Source organism: Oryx dammah, unplaced genomic scaffold (assembly GCF_014754425.2).
Source record: "Oryx dammah isolate SB20612 unplaced genomic scaffold, SCBI_Odam_1.1 HiC_scaffold_5, whole genome shotgun sequence".
NCBI classification, from domain to species: domain Eukaryota; kingdom Metazoa; phylum Chordata; class Mammalia; order Artiodactyla; family Bovidae; genus Oryx; species Oryx dammah.
Window position 1 is genome coordinate 92632725 of NW_024070189.1, and position 26692 is coordinate 92659416.

Genomic DNA, 26692 nt, shown 5'->3' on the forward strand with positions numbered 1-26692 from the left:
CTTTTCACTTTCATGCACTGGAGAAGGAAATGGCAACCCACTCCAGTGTTCTTGCCTGGAGAATCCCAGGGACGGGGGAGCCTGGCAGGCTGCCATCTGTGGGGTTGCACAGGGTCGGACACGACTGAAGTGACTTGGCAGCAGCAGCAGCAGCAGCAGCAATGACTAACGAGGTTGAATACCTTTTCGTGTGCTTATTGGCCATTCGTATATCTTCTTTGGAAAAAATGTCCTTTCAGGTCTTTTGCCCATTTAAGAATTGGGTTGTTTGTCTTTTTGTTGTTGAGTTGTAAGAGTTCTTTATATATGCTGGACAAGACTCCCATCACCTATGTGATTTACAAAGAGTTTCTCCCATTCTGTGGGTTGTGTTTTACTTTCTTGATAGTATCGTTGATGCACAATAGGTTTAGATTTTTACGAAATCCAGCTTATCTGGGTTTTTTGGTTTGCTTTTTGGTTTGTGTGTCATATCTAAGAATCTATTGCTAAATACAAGGTCTTTAAGATTTACCTCTGTGTTTTCTTTCAAGGGTTTTATGTGTTCGCTCCCCTGTTTAGGTCTTCTATGTATTTTGAGTTAATTTTTGTGTATGGGGTGAGGTAGGATCCAACTTCATTCTTTTGCAGGTGGAATGACAGTTTTCATTCTGTGGCTTCTTTAGTATATCCTATATGTCAGATTCCCTGGTTTTGTAAGTTTTTGACTGGGTCCCAGAGTTCATCAAAAGTTAATCTTGTCAGTTTTTGCCCAGCTCCATAGTTGCTTTCTGTGGAGGAACAGAACTTCAACATTCTCTACTCTGCCATTTTTGGAAATGTCACTCCTAGTGAAATAAACTACTACTTGTTTTTGTGTAACCCATTAAGAATGCTTTTTACATTTTTAAAAATTATTGGAAAAAAATCAGAAGAAGAAGAATATTTTGAGGCACATGAAAATGACATGAAACTCACATTTCAGTGGCTATAAATGAAGTTTTATTAGAGCATAGCATGCTAATTTGTTTACTCATTGTCTATGACTGCCTACATGCTCCAAAGGCAGTTGTGAAAAGCTCATCAGAGACCATTGTTGCCTGATAATACAAAAAAAAGCCCTGGTGGCTTAGCAGTAAAGAATCTGCCTGCAATTCAGGAGGCAGAAGAGACATGGGTTTGATCCCTGGGTTGAGAAGATCCCCCAGAGAAGGAGAGGCAACCCACTCCAGTATTCTTTTCTGGAGAATCCCATGTACAGAGGAGCCTGGTGGGCTACATTCCATTGAGTCACAAAAGGATCAGACACGACTAAGTGACTAAGCAGCAACTTGCTTTGCAGAAAAAGTTTGCTGCCTCTGGACTAGGGGGTTGATCTGATTGAGAATCAACTTTTTTCTTTCAAGAATATTTTATTCGAAGGACTCTTGCTTCCTATTGCATCACGCTGGGAAGCACGGGATTGCCCCACTCTTGGTGATAATATCATTCATTTGTAAGCTCAGGTCATATTTTTTCTTTTTTCTTAATAGAGCAGGGATCATAGTAAACTGTTTTCCCCACCTAACACCATGCTGTGTCTTTCCACGTCACTAAGATATCTGTGCATTTGAAGCTAATCTTGAAACTAGACTCAAGCACATAGTAAAGTTGTTCTGGCAGACAGACAATTCCTCCCTCCCTTGCAGACATCGACGAATGCTCTGCACACTCAGGCATCTGTGGCCCTGGAACCTGCTACAACACTCTGGGGAACTACACTTGTGTCTGCCCTATGGAATACCTGCAAGTCAACGGTGGCAATAACTGCATGGGTATGAAGTGTGATGATGAGAGAGACCAGTAGTTGTGAAAATAGCACTAGCCTATGGGAGGGGCTTCTGGAAGTCTCCAACCCTTGGAAGAGTGTGGAGAGGCACGTTTGTTAGGAGAGAGATGAAGGGTGAGTGTATTTGCAATGCTGCTATGCAGCAATGAACAAGGCTGCAGGGCTCAGGGCTGCCATGAATGGTGGTCCAGGTTGTGCACTGCCCAAGAAAGGTCAACATGTGAATGGCACTCTCCTGTGTGTTGCCTCAGAGAAGTCAAGCCAGTAGTTTTCAAATGGATTTGGGAATGAGCTTCTGCCTCTCTGGCTGTCTTCCTCTGCTGTCTCTTACCTACATCCTTCTCCCCAACCCAACTGCAGACATGAGGAAGAGCGTCTGCTTCCGGCATTACAACAGCACGTGTCGGAATGAGCTGGCCTTTAACGTGACCCGGAAGATGTGCTGCTGTTCCTACAACATCGGCCAGGCCTGGAATAGACCCTGTGAGGCCTGCCCGACCCCCGCCAGTCGTGAGTGCCCCTCCCCCGCCTTCTTTCCAGTCTGGCCCTTTTCAGTGCAGTGTTTAAGGCAGCCTGCTGCACTTAGGACTCCTGGATGAGTCTGTTGTTTTGATTAGAGCCAAAGAGTTGAAATTCCATCCCGATCAGTGTATGGGGAAAATCAATAAATTCTGATTTTGCAGACTTGTGGAATTCAGGGTGGATCAGCAAGGCTTTCATCTTGGTTAAAGGACCTTGAAGACTCACAGATTATCTGGGGGTGGGGCAGGGTGGTGTCAGTGAGTGCGTGGGGCCAAGAGCAAAAAACAGAAGTGGTCAGAGACACCAGGGCCCCATGAACTGGGAAAGTAGAGAGCTCACAGAAGCTCTGGAAAGGATTACAGAAATGTCGATTGGGATGAAGAAGGGTGTTCCAGGCAGGGGACAGCAGGAGAAAAACCCTCAAAGAAGGACTGAGCAGTGGGGGTGAGCTCTGTTAAAAGAATCTATCAGCCAGCTGGGCATCAGAAAGAGCTACAGGAATGGAGTGCCCACCAGAGAGAGCAGCCGAAGATTAAACTGTATTGTTGTTCAGTCTCTCAATCATATCTGACTCTGCAACCCCATGAGCTGTAGCACACCAGCCTCCCCTGTCCTCCACTATCTCCCAGAGTTTGCCCAAACTCGTCCACTGAGTCAGTGATGCCATCCAACCATCTCATCCTCTGTCACCCCCTTCCCCTCCTGCCCTCAATCTTTCCCAGCATCAGGGTCTTTTCCAGTGAGTTGGCTCTTTGCATCAAGTGGCCAAAGTATTGGAGCTTCAGCATCAGTCATTCCAATGAATAGTCAGGGTTGATTTCCTTTAGGATTGACTGGTTTGACAAGCGTATTAGTGCTATGGAATGAATACTTGTGTCCCTCATCCCAGATTTCATATGTTGAAGCCCCAACCCCCAGTGTAATAATAGTGTTTGGAGGTGGCACCTTTGGGAGTTAATTAGGTGATGTGGATGGAGCCCTCTAAATGGGATTAGTGCCCTTATAAGAAGAGACACAAGAGTTGCTCTGTGTTCGCCATGTGAAGACACAGCAGGAAGACAGACAGGAAGACTTCTCACCAGATCTGCCGGTGCCTTGACCTTCAGCTTCACAGCCTGCAGAATTATGAGAAGTAAATGTTTGTTATTGAAGCCACACTGTCCATGGTATTTCCTTGTAGCAGCCTGAACTAAGACAATGAGTTCCCTAGGGTTGTGGCAACAAATATCACAGACTTGGTGGTTTTAAGAAAAGAAAAATATGGGGGACTTCCCTGGCAGTCCAGTGGTTAAAACTCCATGCTGCTAATGCAGGAGTAGTGGGTTCGATCCCTGATCGGGGAACTAAGATCCTACATCCTGCCCAGTGTAGCCAAAACCAACCAACCAACCAAACAGAAATGTATTTTCTCACAGTCGCAGAGGCTAGAAGTCAGAAGTGAAGGTGTGAGCAGGGTCATTCTTCCTCCAGAAGCTCGAGGGCAGAATTCCTTTTTTGCCTTGTCCATCCTCTGGTAGCTTCTTCGGTGTTGCTTGGCTTGTACCTGCATCATCTCTGTCTCTGCCTTCAGCTCACATGACCTCTCCTCATGTCTCCACCCATCTCTCCTTTTCCCATACGGACACCAGTCATTGCATTGTGTGTGTGTGTGTGCCTAGTCACTCAGTCGTGTCTGACTCTTTGAGACCCCATGGACTGTAGCCCGCCAGACTCCTCTGTCCATGGGATTCTCCAGTCAAGAATACTGGAATGGGTAGCCACTCCCTTCTCCAGGGGGTCTTCTTGACCCAGGGACTGAACCCACATCTCCTGCATTGCAGGCAGACTCTTCACCATCTGAGCTACCAGGGAAGCCCAGTCATTGCATTAGAGCTGCCCTGATCTAGGATCACCTCAACTTGATTAAATCTGGAAAGATCCTATTTCCAAAAAGGGTCCCAGAAAGACTGGGTGGACAGGAACTTTGGGGGTGGGAGAGTCATTGTTCAACCCAGCACAGTGGAGTTGGGGGGATCATTATTGGGTATCTCTGGGTGCCAGACCCTGTTCTGAGTTCTAGAAAATAAAAATATGGTAGACCCAAGCTGGGCAGTCTGGGAGGAAACTGCAGACAGCCAAGTCTGGTCATGAGATCGTCAAGACAGATGAAACCTTACTCATAGATTATGTGGTGGGACTCGGGTACCTGCCTGAATTGTGTGCACCTGAATCTAGCTGCAGGTCGAATATCGATGAGGCGGAAGTCCGTACTAGCCTCAGTGGCCATTATGTTCTCATCATGATGCAGGCAGAAGAGTGAGTGAGGGGCAGGGCAGGGACCTGGGGAAAGGGGGCACCAACCTAATGCCTGATCATGTCTGTCAGGTGGGTCCAGGGACACCCACCCACCTGGGGACTGAGGTCAAGTAAGCAAAATCTTGGTGTCAGCAGTGGGATATAATTAGAGTGTGAATTGCCCAGGGGACCTCCTAGCTGGCTCAGTGGTAAAGAATCCACCTGCCAATGCAGGAGACATGGGTTCAATCCCTGGACTGGGAGGATCTCATGGAGGAGGAAATGGCAACCCACTCCAGTATTCTCGCCTGGGAAACCCCATGGACAGAGGAGACTGGTGGGCTGCAGTTCAGGGGGCTGCAAAGAGTTGGACGTGACTTAGCAACTGAACAACAACAGCAACAACGAAATGCCGGGGCGAGCCAAAGGATAGTATCATCCTCTGTCCGTGGCCAGAGTGAGGAGCTGCCCTGGAGTCCTCAAGGCTGAAGCAGACTGTGCTAGGGAACAGCAAAGGGAACAGTATGTGCAAAGTTGTGGTAGCATAACAGATGGGAATATCCAGATCTGTAATGAAATCAGGGTAACGGTAGGGCAGGAGTTCCTGTTAGCAGGAAGGTGGGACTTGGGGAGAGAGGAAGGTCTGGAGGTCTGGACTTTATGGTGAGGATGGTAGGGCGTGGCTGGTGGCACTCACATAGAGAAGAGATGTGCCTGTGTGTTGGAAGATCACACGGCAGAGGGGCCTGTAACCCTCCCAATGCTGGTCAGGGTGGAGGGAGTTACCAGAGGCCAGGTGAGCACCAGGCTACAGGGATGGACCAGGTGATCAGAGACAAGAGGAGGGGTCCTCCTAGCAGGGCTGCAGCCCCAGCCCCCACTCCTCTGTTTTCCTTTGCACAGTGGATTACCAGATCCTGTGTGGAAACCAGGTTCCTGGGTTCGTCATCGACATCCACACAGGGAAGCCCCTTGGTGAGTGACCTCCGTGCCCCCTTCTCCCCTCTTCTGGAGCCCCCGGTCACTCTGTGCCCCAAGCCCCTGCCCCCTCTTTTCCCCTCCCCCACAACACTTTCCCTTCCATTCTCCTCTACCCCACACCCTCACTCTTCCGTTTCCCTGGGCCAGGAATCCTGCCCCTCAATCCTGTTCCTTTTTTTTTTTTTTTTTAAGGCAGAGAATATTTTTAGTAAATTGTTCATTTTTTAAAATTCTGTTAAAATACCCATAACAGAAAATTGGCCATTTTAACCATTTTTAAGTGTCCAATTCGTAACATTAAATAGATTCACACCACTGTGCAACCATCCCCACCATTCATCTCCAGAACTTTGTCATCTTCCCCTGCTGAAACTCTGTTCCCATGAAACACTGACTCCCCACCCCTTCCCCCAGCTCCTGGCAACCCCCATTCTACCTTCAAACTGTGGTAGAGGTCTGTGGTAGAGATCCACAATTTATGGAGAACTGTGGTCTCCATCAATTTTACCTCACAGAAACAGAATCATACAGTATTTGTCCTTTTTGCTTGCTGTTGTTGTTCAGTTGCTAAGTCGGGTCCGATTCTTTGCTACCCCATGGACTGCAGCATGTCAGGCTTCCCTGTCCTCCGCTATCTCCTGGAGTTTGCTCAAACTCTTGTCCATTGAGTTGGTGATACTATCCAACCACCTCATACTCTGTTGCCCCATCTCCTCCTGCCTTCAGTTTTTCCCACCATCAGAGTATTTTCCAATGAGTTGGCTCTTTGCATCAGGTGGCCAAAGTATTGCAGCTTCAGCTTCAGCATCAGTCCTTCCATTGAATCTTCAGGGTTGATTTCCTTCAGAATTTCCTTTAGGATTGACTGGTTGGATCTCCTTGCAGTCCAAGAGACTCTCAAGAGTCTTCAACACCACAGTTTGAAAGCATCAATTCTTCAGCGCTCAGTTTTCTTTATAGTCCAACTCTCAAATCCGTACATGACTACTGGAAAAACCATAGCTTTGACTAGATGGACCTTTGTTGGCAGAGTAATGTCTCGCTTTTTAATATACTGTCTCATGGCTTATCTTCCAAGGAGGAAGCGTCTTAATTTCATGGCTGCAGTCACCATCTGCAGTGATTTTGGAACCCAAGAAAACAAAGTCTGTCACTGTTTCCATTGTTTCCCCATCTATTTGCCATGAAAATCAGTCCTGAATATTCACTGGAAGGACTGATGGTGAAGCTGAAACTCCAATACTTTGGCCACCTGATGAGAAGAACTGAGTCATTGGAAAAGACCCTGATGCTGGGAAAGATTGAAGGCGGGAGGAGAAGGGGACGACAGAGGATGAGATGGTTGGATGGTATCACTGACTCGATGGACATGAGTTTGAGTTGGCTCTGGGAGTTGGTGATGGACAGGGAAGCCTGGCGTGCTACAGTCCATGGGGTCACAAAGAGTTGGACACGACCCAGCTACTGAACTGAACTGAACTTCCTTCAAGATTGACTGGTTTGATCTCCTTGCAATCCACAGGACTCTCAAGAGTCCTTTTATTATATGTCTGGCTTATTTCAGTCAGCATAATGTTCCCAAGATTTACCCATGTTGCACCATGGATCAAAGTTAAATGAGGTCTTGTACAATGTAAGTTAAATGAGATCTTGTACCTGAATGCCAAATTTCAGCTGTGCGGTATTTAATTGATGAGCCTATTTTCAGTTGTCTTCATCTCATGGATGTATTCTCCTTATTTCTTTTTTAAAAAAATTAAGTAATTAATTTGGCTGCACTGGGTCTTAGTTGTGGCATGCAGGATCTTCGATCTATGTTGCAGAGTGCGAGATCATTCCCTGACCAGGGATGGAACCCTGGCCCCTGCACTGGGAGCTTGGAGTCTTAGCCCCTGGATCACCAGGGAAGTCCCTCTCCTTACTTTCAACAACTGGAACAGAGCAGATGAGATCTGATTCTCTTCCAGCCACCCCTTCAAATCTCAGTCTCTTTCCTCCACTCCCAAGGGTCCAAGGTCGTAAATCAGTGGTGGACACTTAGGCTGATTCCAGGTTCTTCTTTATAAACAGCTTTATTGAGATATAACTCATGCTTTATGCCTGGAGTACTTCTTTCTAGTGCCTTCTTCATGCATTTAAACACATATTGAGGTTCCCCCCATTGAAAATATATGGCATTGTTTTCTGGGAGTTGGCCATAAATCTTATGCTTTCTCACGTATTGTCTGTAGAACAATAAAAAAAAAAAACAACTTGCTTTTTTACCCCAGAAAAGAGTCGTGAAGAACCAGCCAGGCTACTACACACAGGACTGCTTCCTTCTACGTCCTGCTTTGTAGTATTCCAAGTGTGGACACATCCCAGGTCATAAGTCAGTTCCCCGTGGATGAACACTTAGGCAGATTCCAGGATCTCATATAAATAAAACAGCTCTCCTGAGATATAATTCACACACCATACACTTCACCCATCAAAAGTGCACACTTCAGGGGCTTCCTTGGTGGTCCAGGGGTTAAGGCTCTGTCCTTCCACTGCAGGGGGCATGGGTTTGATCCCTAGTCTAGAAAGTTCCACATGCTATGAGGTGTGGTCAAAGGGAAAACTCAGAGTTGTGCTCCATCACTTCAAGTTTAGAGCATTCCATCACACAAAAAGAAACTCCGTCCCTATAAACAATCATTCCTCGTTCTCTCTTCCCCCAGCTCCCCAGCAACCACTAGTCTGCTTTCTGTCTCTTTGGATGTGTCTGTTCTGGACATTTCATATAAATGGTATCATACAGTGTTTATTCTTTGGGGACTGGCTTCTCTCATTAAGCTTCATGTTTTCAAGGTTCAACCACATTGTAGCGAGTGTCAGTGCTTCACCCCCTTTTCAGGCTGAATCGTATTCTCTTGTATGAAAAGACCACATTTTTTATCCTTTTTTTTAAAATTAGAGGATAATTACTTTACAATATTGTGGTGGTAAAATAGATAGCCACATTTATTTTTTGACCATGTGGCATGCAGGCTCTTCCCTGACCAGGGATCCAACCTGTGCCCCCTGCAGTGGGAGCACAGAGTCTTACGGTCCAGTCCCTGATGACTGGACCATCAGGGAAGTCTGGAGAGACCACATTTTGTCATCAATTCCTTCTTTGATGTTTCTGGTTTCTTGCTAAACATCATCGCAGGTGCTCTCATGCAACTTTCTGCTGACACATGGGGCTGCTTCATTCCAGAGACCCCAGAATAGCAGGCTTGCACACACAGACACACGTGCTGGGTCACAGCCAATGTGCATTTTTGTTGAGAAAGACGCCCTTTCCCTTCTACCTTCCCTCTCACATCCTGATTTCTTTCTGCTGTCAGCAGTTCTACGTTAGCCACAGCAGAATTTTTCAACTGAAGGCTCGCTTGTGGACACACAGGTTCTCCCCAGTGGCACGATCTCTTAGGTCAGGGTCCCCAGACGACGCCAGGGGCTGGGCTGCCCCTGATGGCTGGTGACTTCCCCAGACATCGACGAGTGTGGGGAGATCCCCGCCATCTGTGCCAGCGGCGTCTGCATCAACCAGATCGGGAGCTTCCGCTGCGAGTGCCCTGTGGGCTTCAGCTACAACAGCCTGCTGCTGGTCTGCGAAGGTGCTGCCGCCCCCCCACCCCCACCCCCGCGTGGGGTCCTGGTCCTTCTCCCACTCTGTGCTCTCCGGGCAAGTCATTTAAATTCCATGAATCTCAGCTTCCCGCTCTGCCTATGGGGCTAACACCTTTCCAAGGGGCTCCAGCCCACGTCACCCCCCTCCATGTGGTTCTAGCTGCTTTTGGAAAAACCAGGGGGAGGGGGCTGGATTTAGGGTTTGATTCTGCAGGAAAGATTCTCTTTCACTCCCCCCACCTGGCTGGCTGTACTCCCCAGACGTGGATGAGTGCACCAGCGGGGAGAACCCCTGCCAGCAGAACGCCGACTGCATCAACATCGCTGGCAGCTACCGCTGCAAGTGCGCCCAAGGGTACAAGCTGTCGCCCGGCGGGGCTTGCGTGGGTAAGTGGGGACATGGTCGGGAGGTGAGGGAGCAGGACAAAGCCACTCTGTCTCCTGCTGGGACTTGGGTAGGCCAGGGTCCTGTCCGGACTTTGCTCCCTGGCTGTGGTTTTTCCTTTTTGGCCATGTCACTTTACATGAGGGACCTTAGTTCTCGGACCAACAATCAAACCCGTGCCCCTGCAGTGGAAGCGCGCAGTCCCAATCGCTGGAGTTGCCACCTTGGCTGTACTTCGGGGTGGGGGTGCCGAGGACATCTGTTAATGGGGGAGTCGTGAGGATGAAATGGGAGGGGAAGTGTCTCCCCTGGGGCAACAGCTCACATGGGGAACTTCCCGGCAGGGTCGGGCTCCCCTAATTGCAGCATGTGATGGCTCAGGACATGCTGTGGGTGGGAGCCCTGGGGACACTGTGCTGCCTGCCCTCCCTCAGGACGGAACGAGTGTCGAGAGACCCCGGCTGCCTGTAGCCACGGCGACTGCGTGGACACAGTGGACAGCTACATGTGTCTGTGTCACCGTGGCTTCCGGGCCTCAGCAGACCAGACCCTGTGCATGGGTGAGAATGCCCACCTGCTCCCGCCTCAATGGCCAGGCCATGAGGAGGCCATGGGTCTATACCTCCCCTGGGGTGGGGCTGGTGCTTCCACTGCTTCCGCCCATCCTGGTTCATTGACTCACAAATTTGAGTCCTGGCCCCTGACACCTGGGGTTGAATAACTTACTCACCTCCCTGCACCTCAGTTTTCTCATCTGTAAAATGGGGGTAGTAAATAGTACCAGGGATATATTTCCCATCCATGTGGGCAGGGCTGGGTACTGGAGAAGGGGGCTGGGTCCAGTCAGGCGCTCAGTCCCCAAGCTGCCTGTTGCCCTGGGTGAGCTGGCCAGGGGTTGGGGCCTTTGCTCTGGCAGATGTCGACGAGTGTGACCGGCAGCCGTGTGGAAATGGGACCTGCAAGAACACTGTCGGCTCCTACAACTGCCTCTGCTTCCCCGGCTTTGTGGCAACACACAACGGAGATTGCATGGGTGAGCTGCCCAGCCTCAGTGCACCCCCACTGAAAAGCTGATTCTTGGATTGAGAGACACCACCTCTCTGAAATAAAGGATCTCGACCTGGGGACGCCTTCAGTAAAACAACCTCAGGAGATTAAAAACTAGTTAACCACAAAGTTCTCCAAACCCCTGCAGTTGTTAGGTGCCAGGGGTCCCTTCCTAGAGCTTACACTCAGGTTGATAAGAAGGAGATGGCCAATACAGAGAGGAAGGTGAACAGTGAAGGCAAGATGCTGGTAATTTAGTACAGTGGTTCAAAGAGTAGATTCCAAGTTCAAGTGGTATGAGTTCAAATCCCAGCTTTGCCATCTGCCAGCTATGTGACCTTAGGCAAGTCACTTAACCTCTCTGTGCTTTACTTTCCTCCTCTGTAAAAAGGAGATTTATAGAATAGTAGTACCTATCTATCTTAATATCAGATCAAATTGACTTCTGGACAAAGAATATTACCAGAAATAGAGTCAGTGTATGTATTATAAGGAGTCAGTTCTCTGAGAAGACATAACCATCATGAATGTTTATGCAGCTAATAATGAGCTTCAAAAGGTAGGAAGTAAAAATTGACAGAACTAAAAATGAAATAGACAAACTCACAGTTATGATTAGAGACCTCAACTCTCCTCCCTCAGTAATAGAGGGAAAAGTAGAAGATCAGTAAGACTATAAAACACCTCAACTATGAACCACCTAGATATGATATATTTATGGAACATTCCAGAATATACATTATTCTTAGGTGTACATGAACATTCACCTGGAAAGATCATATTCTGGGCCATAAAACAAATAGTTTGTGTGTGTTTTTTTTTTAATCGAGGTTATACAAGGTAGGTTCTCAGAATGTAAGGGAATTAAACTATTGTAGTCAGTCACAAAAAGATCTCCAGAAAATCCCTAAGTATTTGGAAATTAAGCAATGTACTCCTAAAGAACCCATAGATAAAAGAAGAAATCATAAGGAAAATTAGAAAACATTTTGAATTAAATGAAAAGAAAATACAACATAAAATTTGTGGGATGCAGCTCAAGGCAGGACCTATAGGCAAATTCATAGCATTACAATGCTCATATTAGAAAATACTGGTGTCTGCTTCATAGGATAGTTGGAGAGTTAATATACAACTGGCATGTAAGTGGTCAATAAATTGAAGTCACAGCCGTGAAGTCAATTTTTTGAATAGAAGTGCAAGGGAGGCTCAGAGCCTTAGGCTCTGTGGGTAACCCTGCTGGCCCATCTTCCCTCTGCAGACATGGATGAGTGCACCACCATGGTGGGGCAGGTGTGCCGATTTGGCCAGTGCCTCAACACGGCTGGCTCCTTCCACTGCCTCTGCAAGGATGGCTTTGAGCTCACAAGTGATGGGAAGAACTGCATAGGTGAGTATCACAATGGTGTGTGTGTGTGTTAGCCACTCAGTCATGTCTAACTCTTTGCGGCCCCATAGACGGTAGCCCACTAGGCTCCTCTGTCCATGGAATTCTCCAGGCAAGAATACTGGAGTGGGTTGCCATTCCTTCACCATGGTGCTGAAGCCATCTCAGCCAGCCCCTGCTCCAAGCTGACATGCAGTTGGCCCTTTTGAGGGGGCATGACTCCATCTCATAACCATACATTTATTTTAAGGTATAAAAAGAGACAGAACCAGCACACCACACCCATGTTTTCGCCAGGTTTGTGGTTTAGAGAATGATTGTCTTAAAAATCCAAGTTTTATGATGTATGGAATAATAGAGGAGCTGCGTGGATGACATGGAAAGCATGAAAGGGGTCTGCAAGTGGCTTGAGATTAGGAACTTCACTCCCCTTTCCCCTGGACAACGCCTGGCTCCACTTATAACCCCCACCAGGACCCAGAATACTCTTCTCCAGATGTCTTTGTTTTCCCAAGGCTCAGCCCTTCCTCTGGATCCAGGAGGGGTTGTCTAGGGGCCCTCGGCCATTATGCTGTGACCATAGGTGCTGGTCTTAGCCCCAGGCGAGTCCCTGCCCCCCAGCTAGTGCTGAGACCCCTCCTCCTCCTCTCCATAGACACCAACGAGTGTCTCAGCCTTCCAGGAACCTGCCTGCCAGGCACTTGCCAGAACCTTGAGGGCTCCTTCCGCTGCATCTGTCCCCCCGGCTTCCAGGTGCAGAGTGACCATTGTGTCGGTGAGTATCTGCCCTCACCTCCCAGCTCTGGGGCGGGGGGGTGGGCACCTCTGGGCCTCTGTTCCTCCATGTGTAAAATGGGAATGCCAGCTGGACTGGTGGTGAGTGAAAAGATGCATTTAGGGGACTACCTCAAAGAGTCGGACATGACTGAGCGACTGAACTGAACTGAACTGAATTTGGTAGTCCAGTGGTATAGAGTCCTCGCTTCCAACTCAGGGGATGTGGGTTCAAACCCTGGTCAGGGAGCTAGGATCCCACATGCCTGTGATGCAGCCAAAAATTAAAAAATAAAACCGAATCACACACACACACAAGATGCCCTTAGCACAGTGCTCAATGCAGCTCCATACACTTTTATTGTAATTAAGATGCTCTCTCTCTGGGGCCCTCAGGCTTCCTCATGAATCCCATGAAATGGGCATGGGTGTGGGTCTCAATGGCCCAAACATGGAATTCCTCACTTGATGAGGGGTGATCGAGGACTGGTCTGACCTGAGCTCCGGTATTATTCCACACCTGGGTGACTTGTATATTCCATGCTAATCTGGAGCAGTCTGGCCTGACCACCATTCATTCACTTGGATTAGGCTTGTGCAACCTGGGCTAACCTGGGCCCATCTGGCCTGAGCAGATGGACTAGTCTAGTATAATGTGAGCTAACTCCATCCACCACAGGCTAATGTTACCCAGTCTTGGTTGGTGGTGGTTTAGTCACTCAGGCATGTCTGCCTCTTTGCAAACCCATGAACTGTAGCTCCCCTGTCCATGGGATTTCCCAGGCAAGAATACTGCAGTAGGTTACCATTCCCTTCTTCAGGGGACCAGTCTTGGTTAGCTCTGTACAAAGTCTCTAATGATGAACTTTTCCTGACCATGACCTCTACCTTGGAGATGAAAGACACACACACACACTGCCTACCTGGTACCCTGGCTCATCCTGAGCCCTGGGGACCCCACCCTGCCAACAGTCTCTGGATCCTCCCAGGCTGGGCCCCCACTCCATCTGCCCCTCCCAGCAGCTGACTCTGCCCCACCAGTGGAGGGCCTGCTGCATCCCCCCTCACTTCATGTCCCTGCCCCTCCAGACATCGACGAGTGCTCCGAAGAGCCCAACCTGTGCCTTTTTGGCACCTGTACCAACAGCGCCGGAAGCTTCAACTGCCTCTGCCCGCCTGACTTTGTCCTGTCTGACAACGGTCACCGTTGCTTTGGTGAGTCTGGAGCCAGGGAGCACTCAGGCTGAGGGAAGAGGTGGAGGTGGGGTTGGGGGAGAGCTACATCACCCAGAAAGGGGGCTTGCAGTTTCTTGTGTGGGTCTCCAGGAGCCTTGTCCAGTGTGGGCTAGCCTCACCTGAGTTGAGCTGGTCTCTTCTCTCCCAGGTTAGGGCAACTCAACAAGTATTTGTCATTCTGGGAACCAGTGGTGAGCCAAACCCCGCAGTCTGTCTGTAAAGCCGAATCATGAAGGCTCAGGCTAGGGAATGGGCATCAGTAATGAGAATTTGGGGTCTGAAGTCTGGGGTCCTCTGGCTCTTTGGAATGAGTTGTTTTGCCTCTCCAAGAAGGGGATTCTGACCCAAAAATTATGTGGCTTGACCATTCTGCCAACTTGGGATGACTCCCACAGCTGTGAATGTGGGGTATTCCTGGAAAGGATTCTCAGATTCTGTGAATGTGGGGTGTTGCTGGAAAGGATTCTCAGATTCTCAGCAAAAGCCCCAGGACTGACCCTCATTGGCTCAGGGTGGGTCACATGTTTGTTCCTGAACCAATCACCACGGAGTGATCCTGAACTGTTCTTATTGGCTGCTGGTAGGGTCAGGACCACCCCATTCACAAGAACTGGGGGTGGCTGGCCCTTCTAGCAGTTTCCCTGGGGAATCACCCCTACAGACACACGGCAGAGTTTCTGCTTCACCCATTTCGAGGCCGGAAAGTGCTCAGTACCCAAAGCTTTCAACACCACCAAGGCCCGGTGCTGTTGTAGCCAGAGGCCCGGCGAGGGCTGGAATGACCCCTGCGAGCTGTGTCCCCAGGAAGGCAGTGGTGAGGGCCCCCCCTGCCCAGTCTCCCTGGTCCTTCCTGCCTGCCTCCTGCCCCTCCCCTGTCTGCTGTCCTTCCAATCTTCCTCCAGCCTTCCCCACACACAGGGGATGCTGGGAACTAAACCTGGCCGCAGACCCTCACCTCCCTTCTCCTCTTGGTGTCCAGTCGCCTTTCAGGAGCTGTGTCCCTTTGGCCACGGGGCAGTCCCAGGCCCAGATGACTCCAGGGAAGGTGAGCTTCTCACCCACGTGCTGAGAGCCCCGGAGGCCACAGCAGCCTCCTGCATTCCTGCCCAGCCCTGTCTGAGCTCTACCCTGGTTCCCTGGTCTCAGGTTCCCTCCTTGACCCATGGGTGGCCCTGGACACCCCCCCACCTCCTTGAAGGGAAGGAAGAGACCCTGATTGTGCCCAGGGCGTGACAGAGGCCTGCAACCCCTGCCGCTTGCAGATGTAAACGAGTGTGCGGAGACTCCTGGCGTCTGCACTAATGGCCTTTGCGTCAACACCGATGGCTCATTCCGCTGCGAGTGTCCCCTTGGTTACAGCCTGGACTTCACGGGTGTCAGCTGCGTGGGTGAGGGACTAGCCCACCCCAGCTTGCTTCCCAGGAAAGGAAGGAGCTGGGGAGGGCACATGCCACCCAAGGGAGCATCCAGCCTCTCAGCCGCTATAACTCTGCCCACGCACATGTCCATCTCACCAATGTTTACTCGCTCATTCACTTATTCCTTTACTCATTCACTCATTCATTCACGCATTTGCAGTTATTCATTTATTTACTCTTTCACCTATTCACTTATTCACACATTCTCACATTTACTCGCTCATTCATTCACATACTCTCTTGCTCATTCATTCACTAGCTTACTAGCTCATTCATTTACTTCCTCATTTACTCATTCACCTATTTTTAAAGCTTTTACTATTTATTTCTTTTTCATATTTATTTGATTGGCTGCATCAGGTCTTAGCTGCAGCACGCAGGATCTTAGTTACAGTGTGTGAACTCTTTGTTGCATTTGAACTCAGTTGCAGCATGTGGGATTTAGTTCCCTGACCAGGCATGGAACCCGGGTCCCCTGCAGTGGGAGTGCAGAGTCTTAGCCACCGGGCCACCAAGAAGTCCCTCATTCATGTATTCACATACTCACTTACCGCATGCTTCTGCCCTGAGTCCAGCCCTGAAGGAGCAGCAGATCTAGCCCTGTCCAGTCTGTAGACACTCAGGAGGAGGCAGACAGGATTATGTCAACGGTGGGGGCTCCCTGAAGGCCCTGCCCACCCCCTTACCTCCCCACTGCAGACACAGATGAGTGCTCCATCGGGCACCCCTGTGGGGGAGGCACCTGCACCAATGTCATAGGAGGCTTCGAATGTGCCTGTGCAGATGGCTTCGAACCCGGTCCCATGATGACCTGCGAGGGTAAGGCTCGGCCTGCCCAGACCCAGGGCTGTGAAATGGAAGCTGGGGGTGGGGGCTGACCTGAGAAAGGGAGAGGAGGTCCTGCAGGCAGACCCCACCCACCCAGCACTTCCACTGGCCTTTCCAGACATTGATGAGTGCTCCCTGAACCCCCTGCTCTGCGCCTTCCGCTGCCACAACACCGAGGGTTCCTACACATGCGCCTGTCCAGTTGGCTATGCGTTACGAGAGGATGGGGCCATGTGCCGAGGTAGGACCCGCACAGGCAGGCAGCGGATGGCAGGGTGCTGGGGCTCAGCCATACCTCGGTCCCGAGAGAAAATGAAGAAATAAGAGCTGTGCCTCCAAGAGTGGGAATGAGTACTAAGGGATAAAGTGACGGGAGAGCTGAGACAAGTGAGGGTGCAATGGGTGCTCTTTTGTGAGGAGTGGTCTTGTATTTTTATGAAAGGGGAGCATCTCCTCAGTCTAACAGAACAGGACTGTGGCTCTGAAGGCCTCTCTGGTGGTGACTGGACATGCCCTGAATGGGCGAGCACAGTGGGGACAGTGACTGTTCCCTTCCCCCCTGGGGACCTGTGGAACTGTCTGGAGATACTTTTTATTGTCACAGTTGAATAGAGGTGGGGGTTGCTACAAGCATCGAGTGGCCAAGGTTGCTGTTCAGTACGCTACACTGGACAGAAGAGCCTCCTACCACAAAGAATTTTTGAGTCCCAAATGTCCATAGTGTAGAGGGTAGAAACCCTGGCCTGGGACTTGGTCCCTCAAGGGCTGTTTCAGGGTCAGTGTTCCAGGGACCATGGTCCTGAGAGAAAATGAAGAAAGGTCATACAGATTCAGAGACCCTGATGTGGGCAGGGGATGCAGGTGTTTGGGGCAGTCCTGACCATCCCCTCCCACTTGACTTCCCAGGACGTCTGGGACAGGTGGGGGAGGAACGGACACTGGGCAGTGCTTCAGGGACCTCTCTGGGAGGCCACTGGAGGGTGGGACAGTCCAGATTTTCACAGCCTGAAACTGAGCCATGAGCACCATCGATCCATGGTCACCCACAGATGTGGACGAGTGTGCAGACGGTGAGCAAGACTGCCACGCCCGTGGCATGCTGTGCAAGAACCTCATTGGCACCTTCGCCTGCATCTGCCCCCCAGGCATGAGGCCCCAGCCGGGCTCCGGGGAGGGCTGCACAGGTACAGAAGGGCTTCCCCACCCCATCCCACCATAGACAAGAGAATTCAAAGCCAGAGGGCACGCGGGCAGGCAGACATGGGCCTTGGAGGTGGAGGCCAGCTCGGGGGACTCTGGCCTCCCTGCCTCCCTGCCGGCCTGCCTTATCCCTCCCGCCTCAGATGATGATGAATGCCGTGCCCAGCCCAGCCCCTGTGCCAATGGCCGCTGTATCAACACCGTGGGCAGCTTCCACTGCGACTGTGATGAGGGCTACCAGCCCAGCCCCAGCCTCACCAAGTGCCAGGGTGAGTGTCACAAAGTCCCAGTGTGGCACCACCACCTGGGAGTTCCCCGAGGCCGGGACAGGGTCGGGGGCATCAGGGGGGTTACCCAGCCAGTCCAGACACATGTGTTCATTGCACGCCCCTAGCTTCCCTTCATCCCTTCAGTCACCGCCCCCTAAAGATGAGAGCATGTCCCTGCTGCCCTATCTTCGCACCCAGGAAGAGGCCCTCCCCAAATTCACCACTTCATGGGGCTAAACCTGGAGGGCGACCCAGTGGTACCAGGTGTCCAGGCGACTTATCTGTCCTGGTCCCCAGGGTCCTTGTCGCCTTCTCTCTCCACACTTCTGCTCCTGGAGCACAGTCTGCACCCTTCAGCTTCAGGCCAGGGGAGTGTATCCAGCTGCCTCCTGTACCACCCCAGCCTCCATGACCCCCAGATGCAGCTCACCCCAGAACAAGTTCAGAACCCCTTCTCAGCGATGCCCTGATTCCCACCCAGATCCCCAAGCCAGCCTCCCCAAGTAATCGGACGATCCCCTCCCCACCTCCATGGACATCACCTCTCTGCTCTGGCCCTACTGTCTGTCCTGGAGGCCACAACCTTTTGCCTCCACGCTACCCCTCGACCATCCGTTCTCCCTGCGGCCAGAAGGATGCTGCCGTTTGACCTCAGGAAGCCGCCCACATCTGCAGCCCAGGGGGTACCCCTCGGATTTGGGGTCTATAGGTTCTGCCACAGTCCAGCCCCAGCCGCCAGAGGGCGTTTCACTGCGCTAGACCAAGGCGAGAAGGGGGCGGGCAGACTTCCCTGGTGGTCCCCTGGTTAAGACTCCACGCTTCCACTGCAAGGAGCTAGGGTTTGGTCCCTGGTGGGGAAACTAAGATCTTCCATGCTGCGTAATGCACCCAAAGGCTGGGGGCGGGGGGAAACCACAGTGCTGGGCGACCACAGTTTAGAAGCCGCCACCCGGTGGACATGTGCAGTCCTGTTGGAGATGCTGGAACCTACGTGTAGATTCTCAGCACCGCCGATGGCCTTGGGGAACGGGAACCTGGATGATGGCTTGTTCCTCCCGCCCGTCATCTCCACATGTTCTCCCCAGACATCCGGCAGGGACCCTGCTTCTCTGAGGTGCTGCAGGCCACGTGCCAGGCTCAGTTCAGCAGGGGCGAGGCGGTCACCAGAGCCGAGTGCTGCTGCGGGGGCGGCCGCGGCTGGGGCCCCGGCTGTGAGCACTGTCCGCTACCCGGCACGTCTGCCCATCGGAAGTTGTGCCCCCACGGCTCGGGCTACACTGCCGACGGCCGAGGTGGGTAGTGCTCACTGTTATGTGCCCGAGCCGCGGCCAGTGTTAGTGTGTGTGAACCAGTGTGTACGCATCTCTGTGCCGGCGGGTGGGTGGACCAGTGTGAACCACAGCCCATTCGTCGCTCTGTGGGTGTGTGTGCGTGAACTTGGGTGGATGGGTGAGCAGGTGTGTGAACCAAAGTGTGTGTGTGTGTGTGTCCTTTGTTCTAGGTGTGTGGGAGCTCTTTGTGAGAGCGTGTGAGCTGGTGTGCCTCTCCTATGAGTGCAAGCTGGTTGAGTATGTGAGCTGGTGTGCGTTGTATGTGTGAGCTTGTTAGCATGTGTGTGTGCGTGTGCTGGTGAGGGTGGGGCTGGGTGGGTAGTTCACACCAGAAAGTGGATGAGAAGGAGTGAGCTGGTTCAGGATTCCGATAAGCATCTGTGAGGGTGGGCACGTGTGTGAGCAAGTGTGCGTGTCTGACCCAGAGGAATCTATGAGTGTGTGTCCTTGTGATTCTGTAGAAGCATCTGAGCAGGTGACTGGCATGTCTGTCTCTGCTTCCATGTATGTGTCTGGGGTGTCCTGATGAGGTGTCGCTGGTGAGGCTGTGTGCCCCCCACCCTGAAGGTTCTCAGCGTGCAGTAGGTGTGGGAACCACAGGGGCTGGATCTCCAGCTCTGGGGTGCAGGGAGGGGAAGCAAGGGCTGGCCTTACCTCCCAGGAGAGTGCTGGTGGGCCCGAGGGAGGTGGCGTGTCGTGGTGACCAAGGTGGGTAGCCCCAGCCGAGCCCTGCTTGTCCTCAGATGTGGATGAGTGCCGTGTGTTCCCTCACCTGTGCCCTCACGGTGAATGCATCAATAGCCTTGGCTCCTTCCGTTGCCACTGCCAGGCCGGGTACGCGCCTGACACCACTGCCACAGCCTGCCTAGGTGAGCCGTCCCCCCCACCTTCCCTGAGCCTCTCCTTATAGCACCTGGCACACACTTACATGAGAAAATCAAGTCCAGAAAGCAAAGCAGCTTTGTTTCTTTCCTCCACCCCACCCTATTTGAGGCACTTTCCTCCTGTTATTTGGTGCATCCTAAGATTTTCAATTACATTGTATAGCACGGGTTCATCTAAATCAGGGTCAGCAGATTCCTGCCCAAAGGCTGAATCCGGCCCTCTGCTTGTTTTGTTAATAAAGTTTTATTGTCACACAGCCATGCCTGTTTGTCTTCTCACACTGTGGCTGTTTTTCCTGCTACAAAGGCAGAGTTGAGTAATTGGAATTAAGACCACAAAGCCAAATATATTTACTCTCTGGCTTTTTGCAGAAAACAAATGCTGATTCCTTGGTTAAGCCCACAGATTCTGGTTGTCTAGGGTCTGGGAAAGAGGCCTCAACTGGGCCTGGGTGGAGACCCCCACCCCTGAGCCCCCAGGAATATCTGTCTGACCCTCCTGAGTGCTGTGTCCCCTCTAGACGTGGATGAGTGCAGCCAGGCCCCCACACCATGTCCCTTCCTCTGCAAAAACACTGAGGGCAGCTTCCTGTGCGCCTGCCCCCGTGGCTACCTGCTGGAGGAGAATGGCAGGATCTGCCGAGGTGACATCCCTCTTCCCACACCCACGCCCTATGGGGCTCTGTCCCTGTCCTCCCCAGGGGCTCCCCCTCCCGCTGCATGGGGTCAGCTTCCATCTCTAGGGTGTCTCCGCTGGGAAGCCCCCAGCCCTGGCAGGCCCTGCCCTGAGCCCACTGGAACCTTCTGTGTCACAGACCTGGATGAGTGCTCCTCCAGGCAGCACAACTGCCAGTTCTTCTGTGTCAACACCATCGGTGCCTTCACCTGCCGCTGCCCCCCCGGCTTCACCCAGCACCACCAGGCCTGCTTTGGTGAGTTGCCTCAGCCCTCCCTGGCAGCATGACCCCAGCCTTCATCAGATAAGAAGCAAAGGCACAGTATAAGCCAGATGTCAGGGACACAGGGGTGATCAAAGTCCTTGTTCTGTCGCTGTTTATTTCCTGGTGGTGTCTTGGACCTCAATCTTCTTCCTCGCCCTAGGAACCTAGGAGGCCACCCTCAGGAGTCTCTCTGACCTTGGCCCAGGACACCTACCCTCACCTCTGACCTGCTGAGTCTATCATTTAGGGCTTCTCCATGGTGCTCCTAAAAGTCAAGGGGCTTATACAGTCCACACCCATCACTTCTTAGTGTCTTGTGGCCTGGGAGAACCAGATCTCCCCCAAGGGCTGAGCCCAGTCACAGGTGGCTTTGTTTGGGCTCCCATGAACTCAGCTAACAGATACTGAACACCTGTGTACTAAGCAGTGCTCTAGATCAGAAATCAGCAGACTCCAGCCCCCAGGTCAAGCCCAGGCCCCTGCTTGCTTTTGTCAATAAAGTTTTATTGGCACATAGCCATGCCCATTCATTTACATATTGTCTGTGGCTGCTTTTGCTACAACAGCAGAGCCTAGTAGTTGCAACAGGGTAAATGATATTTCCTACCTGGTCCTTTACAGAAGCAGTTTGCTTCATCCTGTTCTAGACCCCGAGGGTCCAGGACATGATTCCGTTATACATAGGGTGGTTAAGTTGCTAAATTGTGTCTGACTCGTTTGTGACCCCATGGATTATAGCCCACCAAGCTCCTCTGTCCATTGAATTTCCCAGGCAAGAGTACTAGGGTGGGTTGCCATTTCCTTCTGCTGTTTCTGTCCCAGCCCAGGGGTTGAACCTGCATCTCTTAAATTCGCAGGTGGCTTCCTTACTGCCGGGGTCCAGCCCCGGTGGATCCAGGGAATTCGAAGGGTGGACGGAGTCGGCGAGGAAAACTTATTTATTTATTAATATAAGATTAGATTAAGAAACAATAGTGTCGTAGGAAATTAAGTGGAGAAAGAGGCTGAATTACGTGGAAGACCAATAAAATTCCAGACAAGGAACTTGCACCGTCTACATTAGGCCACGGTGCTCACTTGAATATCTAAGGGTGCCTCGCCTTAGGCTCCCTTTTGCGCGGGTTTTAACAACCAGGGCAAGTAAGTAGACTTGGTGGGCCTCCGTGCCCCAGATGGGAATTCAGCCTGAAATTAGAGTAAAGAGGAGACACGGGGGAAACCAGTCCAGCGGCTGGCTCCCCATCTACTGTCCTTCAAGGCCTTTTATACTTTTGATTATACAGAGATCAATGGGTAATGCAAAATTATGTAGCGTTAGCAGCCCAGACTCTTTCTGTATATCTTTTTGTATACAAAAGGTCTCAGGTGATTTACATTATCTTCTGGCCAAGAAGCTTGTTAACACTTTTTGGCTCTCTTCCTTAATGAATGTTAATTTCATTTCCCCTAAGTGTTTTTCTTTAATCTGCATCTCCTTAAAGCACTAAAGTTACATCTCTATAGAACAAAGGCGCAGTGGGTTATAACAAAGAAGGTACTTAACTCAAAGATCTAATGTTGCTAATACCAGGTCTACCGCTTGTTTTTCTATATACCAACTATATCTAAAAATAAAGGATATGAAAATTTGGCAGCAAGTATTGGCTCAACAAATGAAACCTTTAATCAGTCCTATTCTAATGATTTTGACTCTTCGGAAGCCCCTACATTCCTAGGATGTTTTAAGCTTCCTGTGCCTCCTGCGGTCAGGAGGCCTCAAACAATCACATGCGCAGCTGTACGAGTCCTGCAGGCAGGCCAGAAAGCCATCAGAGGGGTTTTTGGATTGAAACACTCTTTCAAATGCAGAAGACTAAAGCCCTGAATTGACTTTTTCCAGAGAATGTCAGAAGAGTGGAAAAGCAGGCAGATTCTTATTTTGTGGGGGTGGATGCTCAGGAAATTCCAGGGGGAAAACCTGAGGTCTGATTAGCCTTGCCATCAGAGCTCTGCCGCATGACCTTGTCACGGGTGGAATTCCTCACGCTGGCTCCCGGCACCTTACCACTGAGCCACTGCACGTACACCACATGTGTACGTATACATATACCTATTCTTTTTCATATTCTTTTTCATATAGGTTATTCCAGAATATTTAGTAGAGTTCCTTGTGAATATTTAGTAGGTCCTTGTTGGTTATCTATTTTATATATAGTAGAGTGTGTATATTAATCCTTTACCCCTTCGGTAACCATAAATTTTTTACTGTGTCTGTGAGTCTGTTTCTGTTTTATTAACAAGTTCATATATGTCATCTTTTTAGATTCCATATATAAGTGACATCATATGATATTTGTGACTTACTTCACTTAGTATGACAATCTCTAGGTCCATTGTGTTGTTGCAAATGGCACTATTTCATTCATTGTAATATTACTAACCACAGTCACCATGCTGTACATTACATCCCATGATTTATTTATTTTTAACTGGAAATTTGTACCTATGACCCTCTTAACGCCTTTCACTCACCCTCCCAAAACCCTTCTCTAACAACCACAAGTTTATTCTCTGTATCTGTGAGCTTGGCTTTCTTATTTTGTTTTTAGATTCCATATATAAGCGGGTGGAGAAGGCAATGGCAACCCACTCCAGTACTCTTGCCTGGAAAACCCCATGGATGGAGGAGCCTGGTGGGCTGCAGTCCATGGGGTTGTGAAGAGTCAGACACGACTGAGCGACTTCACTTTCACTTTTTACTTTCATGCATTGGAGAAGGAAATGGCAACCCACTCCCGTGTTCTTTCCTGGAGAATCCCAGGGATGGGGAAGCCTGGTAGGCTGCTGTCCATGGGGTTGCACAGTGTCAGACATGACTGAAGCAACTTAGCAGCAGCAGCAGCGTATAAGTGGGATCATACAGCATTTGTCTTTCTCTGTCCAACTGATTTCATCTTAGCAAAATTCTCACAAGGTCCAACCAACCATGTTATCATGAACAGCAGCATCTCCTTTTTTATAGCTGAATTGTATGTATATAACACATTTTTCTTTTTTCGTCTGTCTTTGAACACTTGAGTTGTTTCAGGTCTTGGCTATTCTGAATAATGCTGCAATGATCATGGGGCTGTGGATATCTTTTCGAGTTAGTGTTTTTATTTTCTTTGGGTAAACACACCCAGAAGAGGAATCACTAGGAGGCCTGCAATTTTAAAACAGAATTAATGACAAGCCTCATTGAAAGGAAATTTGAGCAGAGGTTTGAAGGAGGTGAGCCATGTGCATATCCAGTAAAGGAGTGAGCATTTCCAGCTATGAAATGACAGGCATTCCCCTTTCTCTGTTGTTGTTCAGTCGCTTTCCCTCCTTCCTGAGGCGAGCACACTTAACGTGACATCTGTGTGTGTGCAGCCGTACACATGTGCACACAAAGGCTTAGTAGACCCAATTCCTCCTGTACCCAAGAGAGCTGCTAGGTTCCCACAGGGATATGCCTGGTGTCGAGAATCTTCATACTCGATGAAGATGTGCTATATCTTCATATATATATATATATAGTGGAATATTCATATATATATATAGTGGATATTCATATATATATAGCGTCTTCATATATATAGATAGTGAAATATTACTCAGCCATAAAAAAGAATGAAATAATGCCATTTGCAGCAACATGAATGGACCTAGAGACTGTCATGCTAAGTGAAGTCAGACAGAGAAAGGCATATACCATATCACATCACTTAACATGCAGAATCTAAAATATGGCACAAGTGAACCTATCTACAACATATAAACAGGCTCTCAAACATAGAGAACAGATTTGTGGTACCCAAGGAGGGTGGGGTGGGGGAGAGATTGATGGGGAGTTTGGGATTAGCAAATGCAAATTTAGTACAGACAATAGATAAACATCAAGGTCCTACTGTATAGCATAGGGTATTCAGTATCCTATAATAAGCCATAATGGAAAAGAATATGAAAAAATACATGTGTATATATATATATATATATAAAACTGAATCACTTTGCTGTATATAAGAAGCTAACATAACATTGTAAATTAACTTCATTTGAATAAGATAAATTTTAAAAAATTAAAAAGTAAGGACTTTCCTGGCAGTCCAGTGCTTCAGACTCTGTGCTTCCACCACAGGAGGTGTGGGTTCAATCCCTGATTGAGGAATTTAAGATTCCACATGCCGCATGGTGCGGAAAAAACACTTCTTTAATTAAAAAAATGTTTTAAATAATAAAAGACTCTCCAAACTCAAGGAAGCCCAAATTAGGATTCCCCTAAGAAATGTGTGGTTCATTCTGCATGATCCTAGTCCCAGTGCAATTTACCACTGTGGGTCATGACCACCATGGGAATATTGCCTGGTAACTAGGTTGTCTTGGCTCAGGCTGCCATGACAAAGTATCATAGACTGGGTGGCTTAAAAAACAAGCCATATATAAGCAAGACATATATTTCTGGCTCTGGAGGCTGGAAATCTGAGGTTAAAATCCTGTTGTGGTGAGGCTCTTCCTGGCTTCCTTCCTTCTTCCTCACATGGGGGAGAGAGAACAGGAGTAATCTCTCTGATGTCCCTTACACAGGCACCAATCCCATCTTGAGTGCCCCACCCTCATGACCTTATCTAACCCTAATTTTCACTCAGTCGTGTCCAACTCTTTGCGACCCTATGGACTGTAGCCTACCAGGCTCCTCCCTCCATGGGATTCTCCAGGCAAGAGTACTGGAGCAGGTTGCCATTTCCTTCTCCAGGGGATCTTCCTGACCCAGGGATTGAACCCGGGTCTCCTGCAATCCAGGCAGACGCTTTAACCTCTGAGCCACCAGGGAAGCCCCTCACCACCCAAAGGTCTCGCCTTCTAATACCATCACTCTAGGGGTTAGGGTTTCAACATGGGGATTTGGTGGTGGTGGCAGAGGTGGGTGGGAACCCACACACATTCAGTCCATGACTCTGGTTGATATCCCACAATTTTCAGGTTTCCAAGAGGACAGGGTGCAGTGGTTACCCCAGGTCATTTTCCCAGAGAAGGAAAGGGGTATTTGTTAATTTTATGTTGAGCACTGTCCCAGTGCTTCATGTAATTAGGTTAATTTAATTCTTATAAACACAATGAGGTAGATATAATCATATCTACACTACAGCTGGTAAAGCTGAGGCACGGAGAGGGTAAGTCAGTTGCCCTAAGTCACACAGAGTTGAGGTGGTAGAGAGTCAAATGAAGTCCTATTTGTGTGTGATCTCAAATGTTTGTGACATTTCTGTGAAGTGGGCACTGTTCTGGATCTCCTTTCACAGTGGGGGAAACTGAGGCCCTAAGATGTGTCTGGAACAGTTGATCAGGTGGTAGGCCCGGCAGCATGGTGCCCCTACCACCAGGTGGCCCTCCCTCTTCTCTGTCCTCTGCAGACAATGACGAGTGCTTGGCCCAGCCTGGCCCATGTGGTATCCGTGGGCGCTGCCACAATGCCCCAGGCAGCTTCAGCTGTGAGTGCTATCAAGGCTTCACCCTGGACAGCTCCGGTCATGGCTGCAAAGGTAGAACTGGGTTTGGATGAGGTCTAGGCCCTTGGGGGTGGTCCTGGGGGCTGCCTGGCCAGCCTCTTGTCCTCTTTCTCCATCTCATAGACGTGGATGAATGCAATGGGCCTCATCGCTGCAAGCATGGCTGTCAGAATGAGCTGGGGGGCTATCGCTGCAGCTGCCCCCAGGGCTTCACCCCACATTCCCAGTGGAGCCAGTGTGTAGGTAAGTGGGGGGGGTGGCT

General features: G+C 50.0%; 1 protein-coding gene across 1 annotated transcript in view; it reads left to right on the forward strand.

Annotated features, from left to right (window-relative positions):
- Nucleotides 1–26692, forward strand: part of FBN3 (fibrillin 3) — a 73162-nt gene that overhangs the window by 40179 nt on the left and 6291 nt on the right. Inside the window, exons 43-65 of the mRNA XM_040241621.1 lie at nucleotides 1668–1793; nucleotides 2168–2317; nucleotides 5507–5578; nucleotides 9085–9210; nucleotides 9485–9610; nucleotides 10043–10168; nucleotides 10525–10641; nucleotides 11917–12045; nucleotides 12698–12817; nucleotides 13906–14031; nucleotides 14714–14866; nucleotides 15032–15097; nucleotides 15315–15440; nucleotides 16170–16289; nucleotides 16417–16539; nucleotides 17348–17482; nucleotides 17642–17767; nucleotides 18853–19059; nucleotides 19842–19967; nucleotides 20504–20626; nucleotides 20798–20914; nucleotides 26335–26463; nucleotides 26554–26673. Coding sequence (XP_040097555.1) covers nucleotides 1668–1793; nucleotides 2168–2317; nucleotides 5507–5578; nucleotides 9085–9210; nucleotides 9485–9610; nucleotides 10043–10168; nucleotides 10525–10641; nucleotides 11917–12045; nucleotides 12698–12817; nucleotides 13906–14031; nucleotides 14714–14866; nucleotides 15032–15097; nucleotides 15315–15440; nucleotides 16170–16289; nucleotides 16417–16539; nucleotides 17348–17482; nucleotides 17642–17767; nucleotides 18853–19059; nucleotides 19842–19967; nucleotides 20504–20626; nucleotides 20798–20914; nucleotides 26335–26463; nucleotides 26554–26673 — 2889 coding nt within the window. The remainder of the gene's footprint in view (nucleotides 1–1667; nucleotides 1794–2167; nucleotides 2318–5506; nucleotides 5579–9084; nucleotides 9211–9484; nucleotides 9611–10042; nucleotides 10169–10524; nucleotides 10642–11916; nucleotides 12046–12697; nucleotides 12818–13905; nucleotides 14032–14713; nucleotides 14867–15031; nucleotides 15098–15314; nucleotides 15441–16169; nucleotides 16290–16416; nucleotides 16540–17347; nucleotides 17483–17641; nucleotides 17768–18852; nucleotides 19060–19841; nucleotides 19968–20503; nucleotides 20627–20797; nucleotides 20915–26334; nucleotides 26464–26553; nucleotides 26674–26692) is intronic.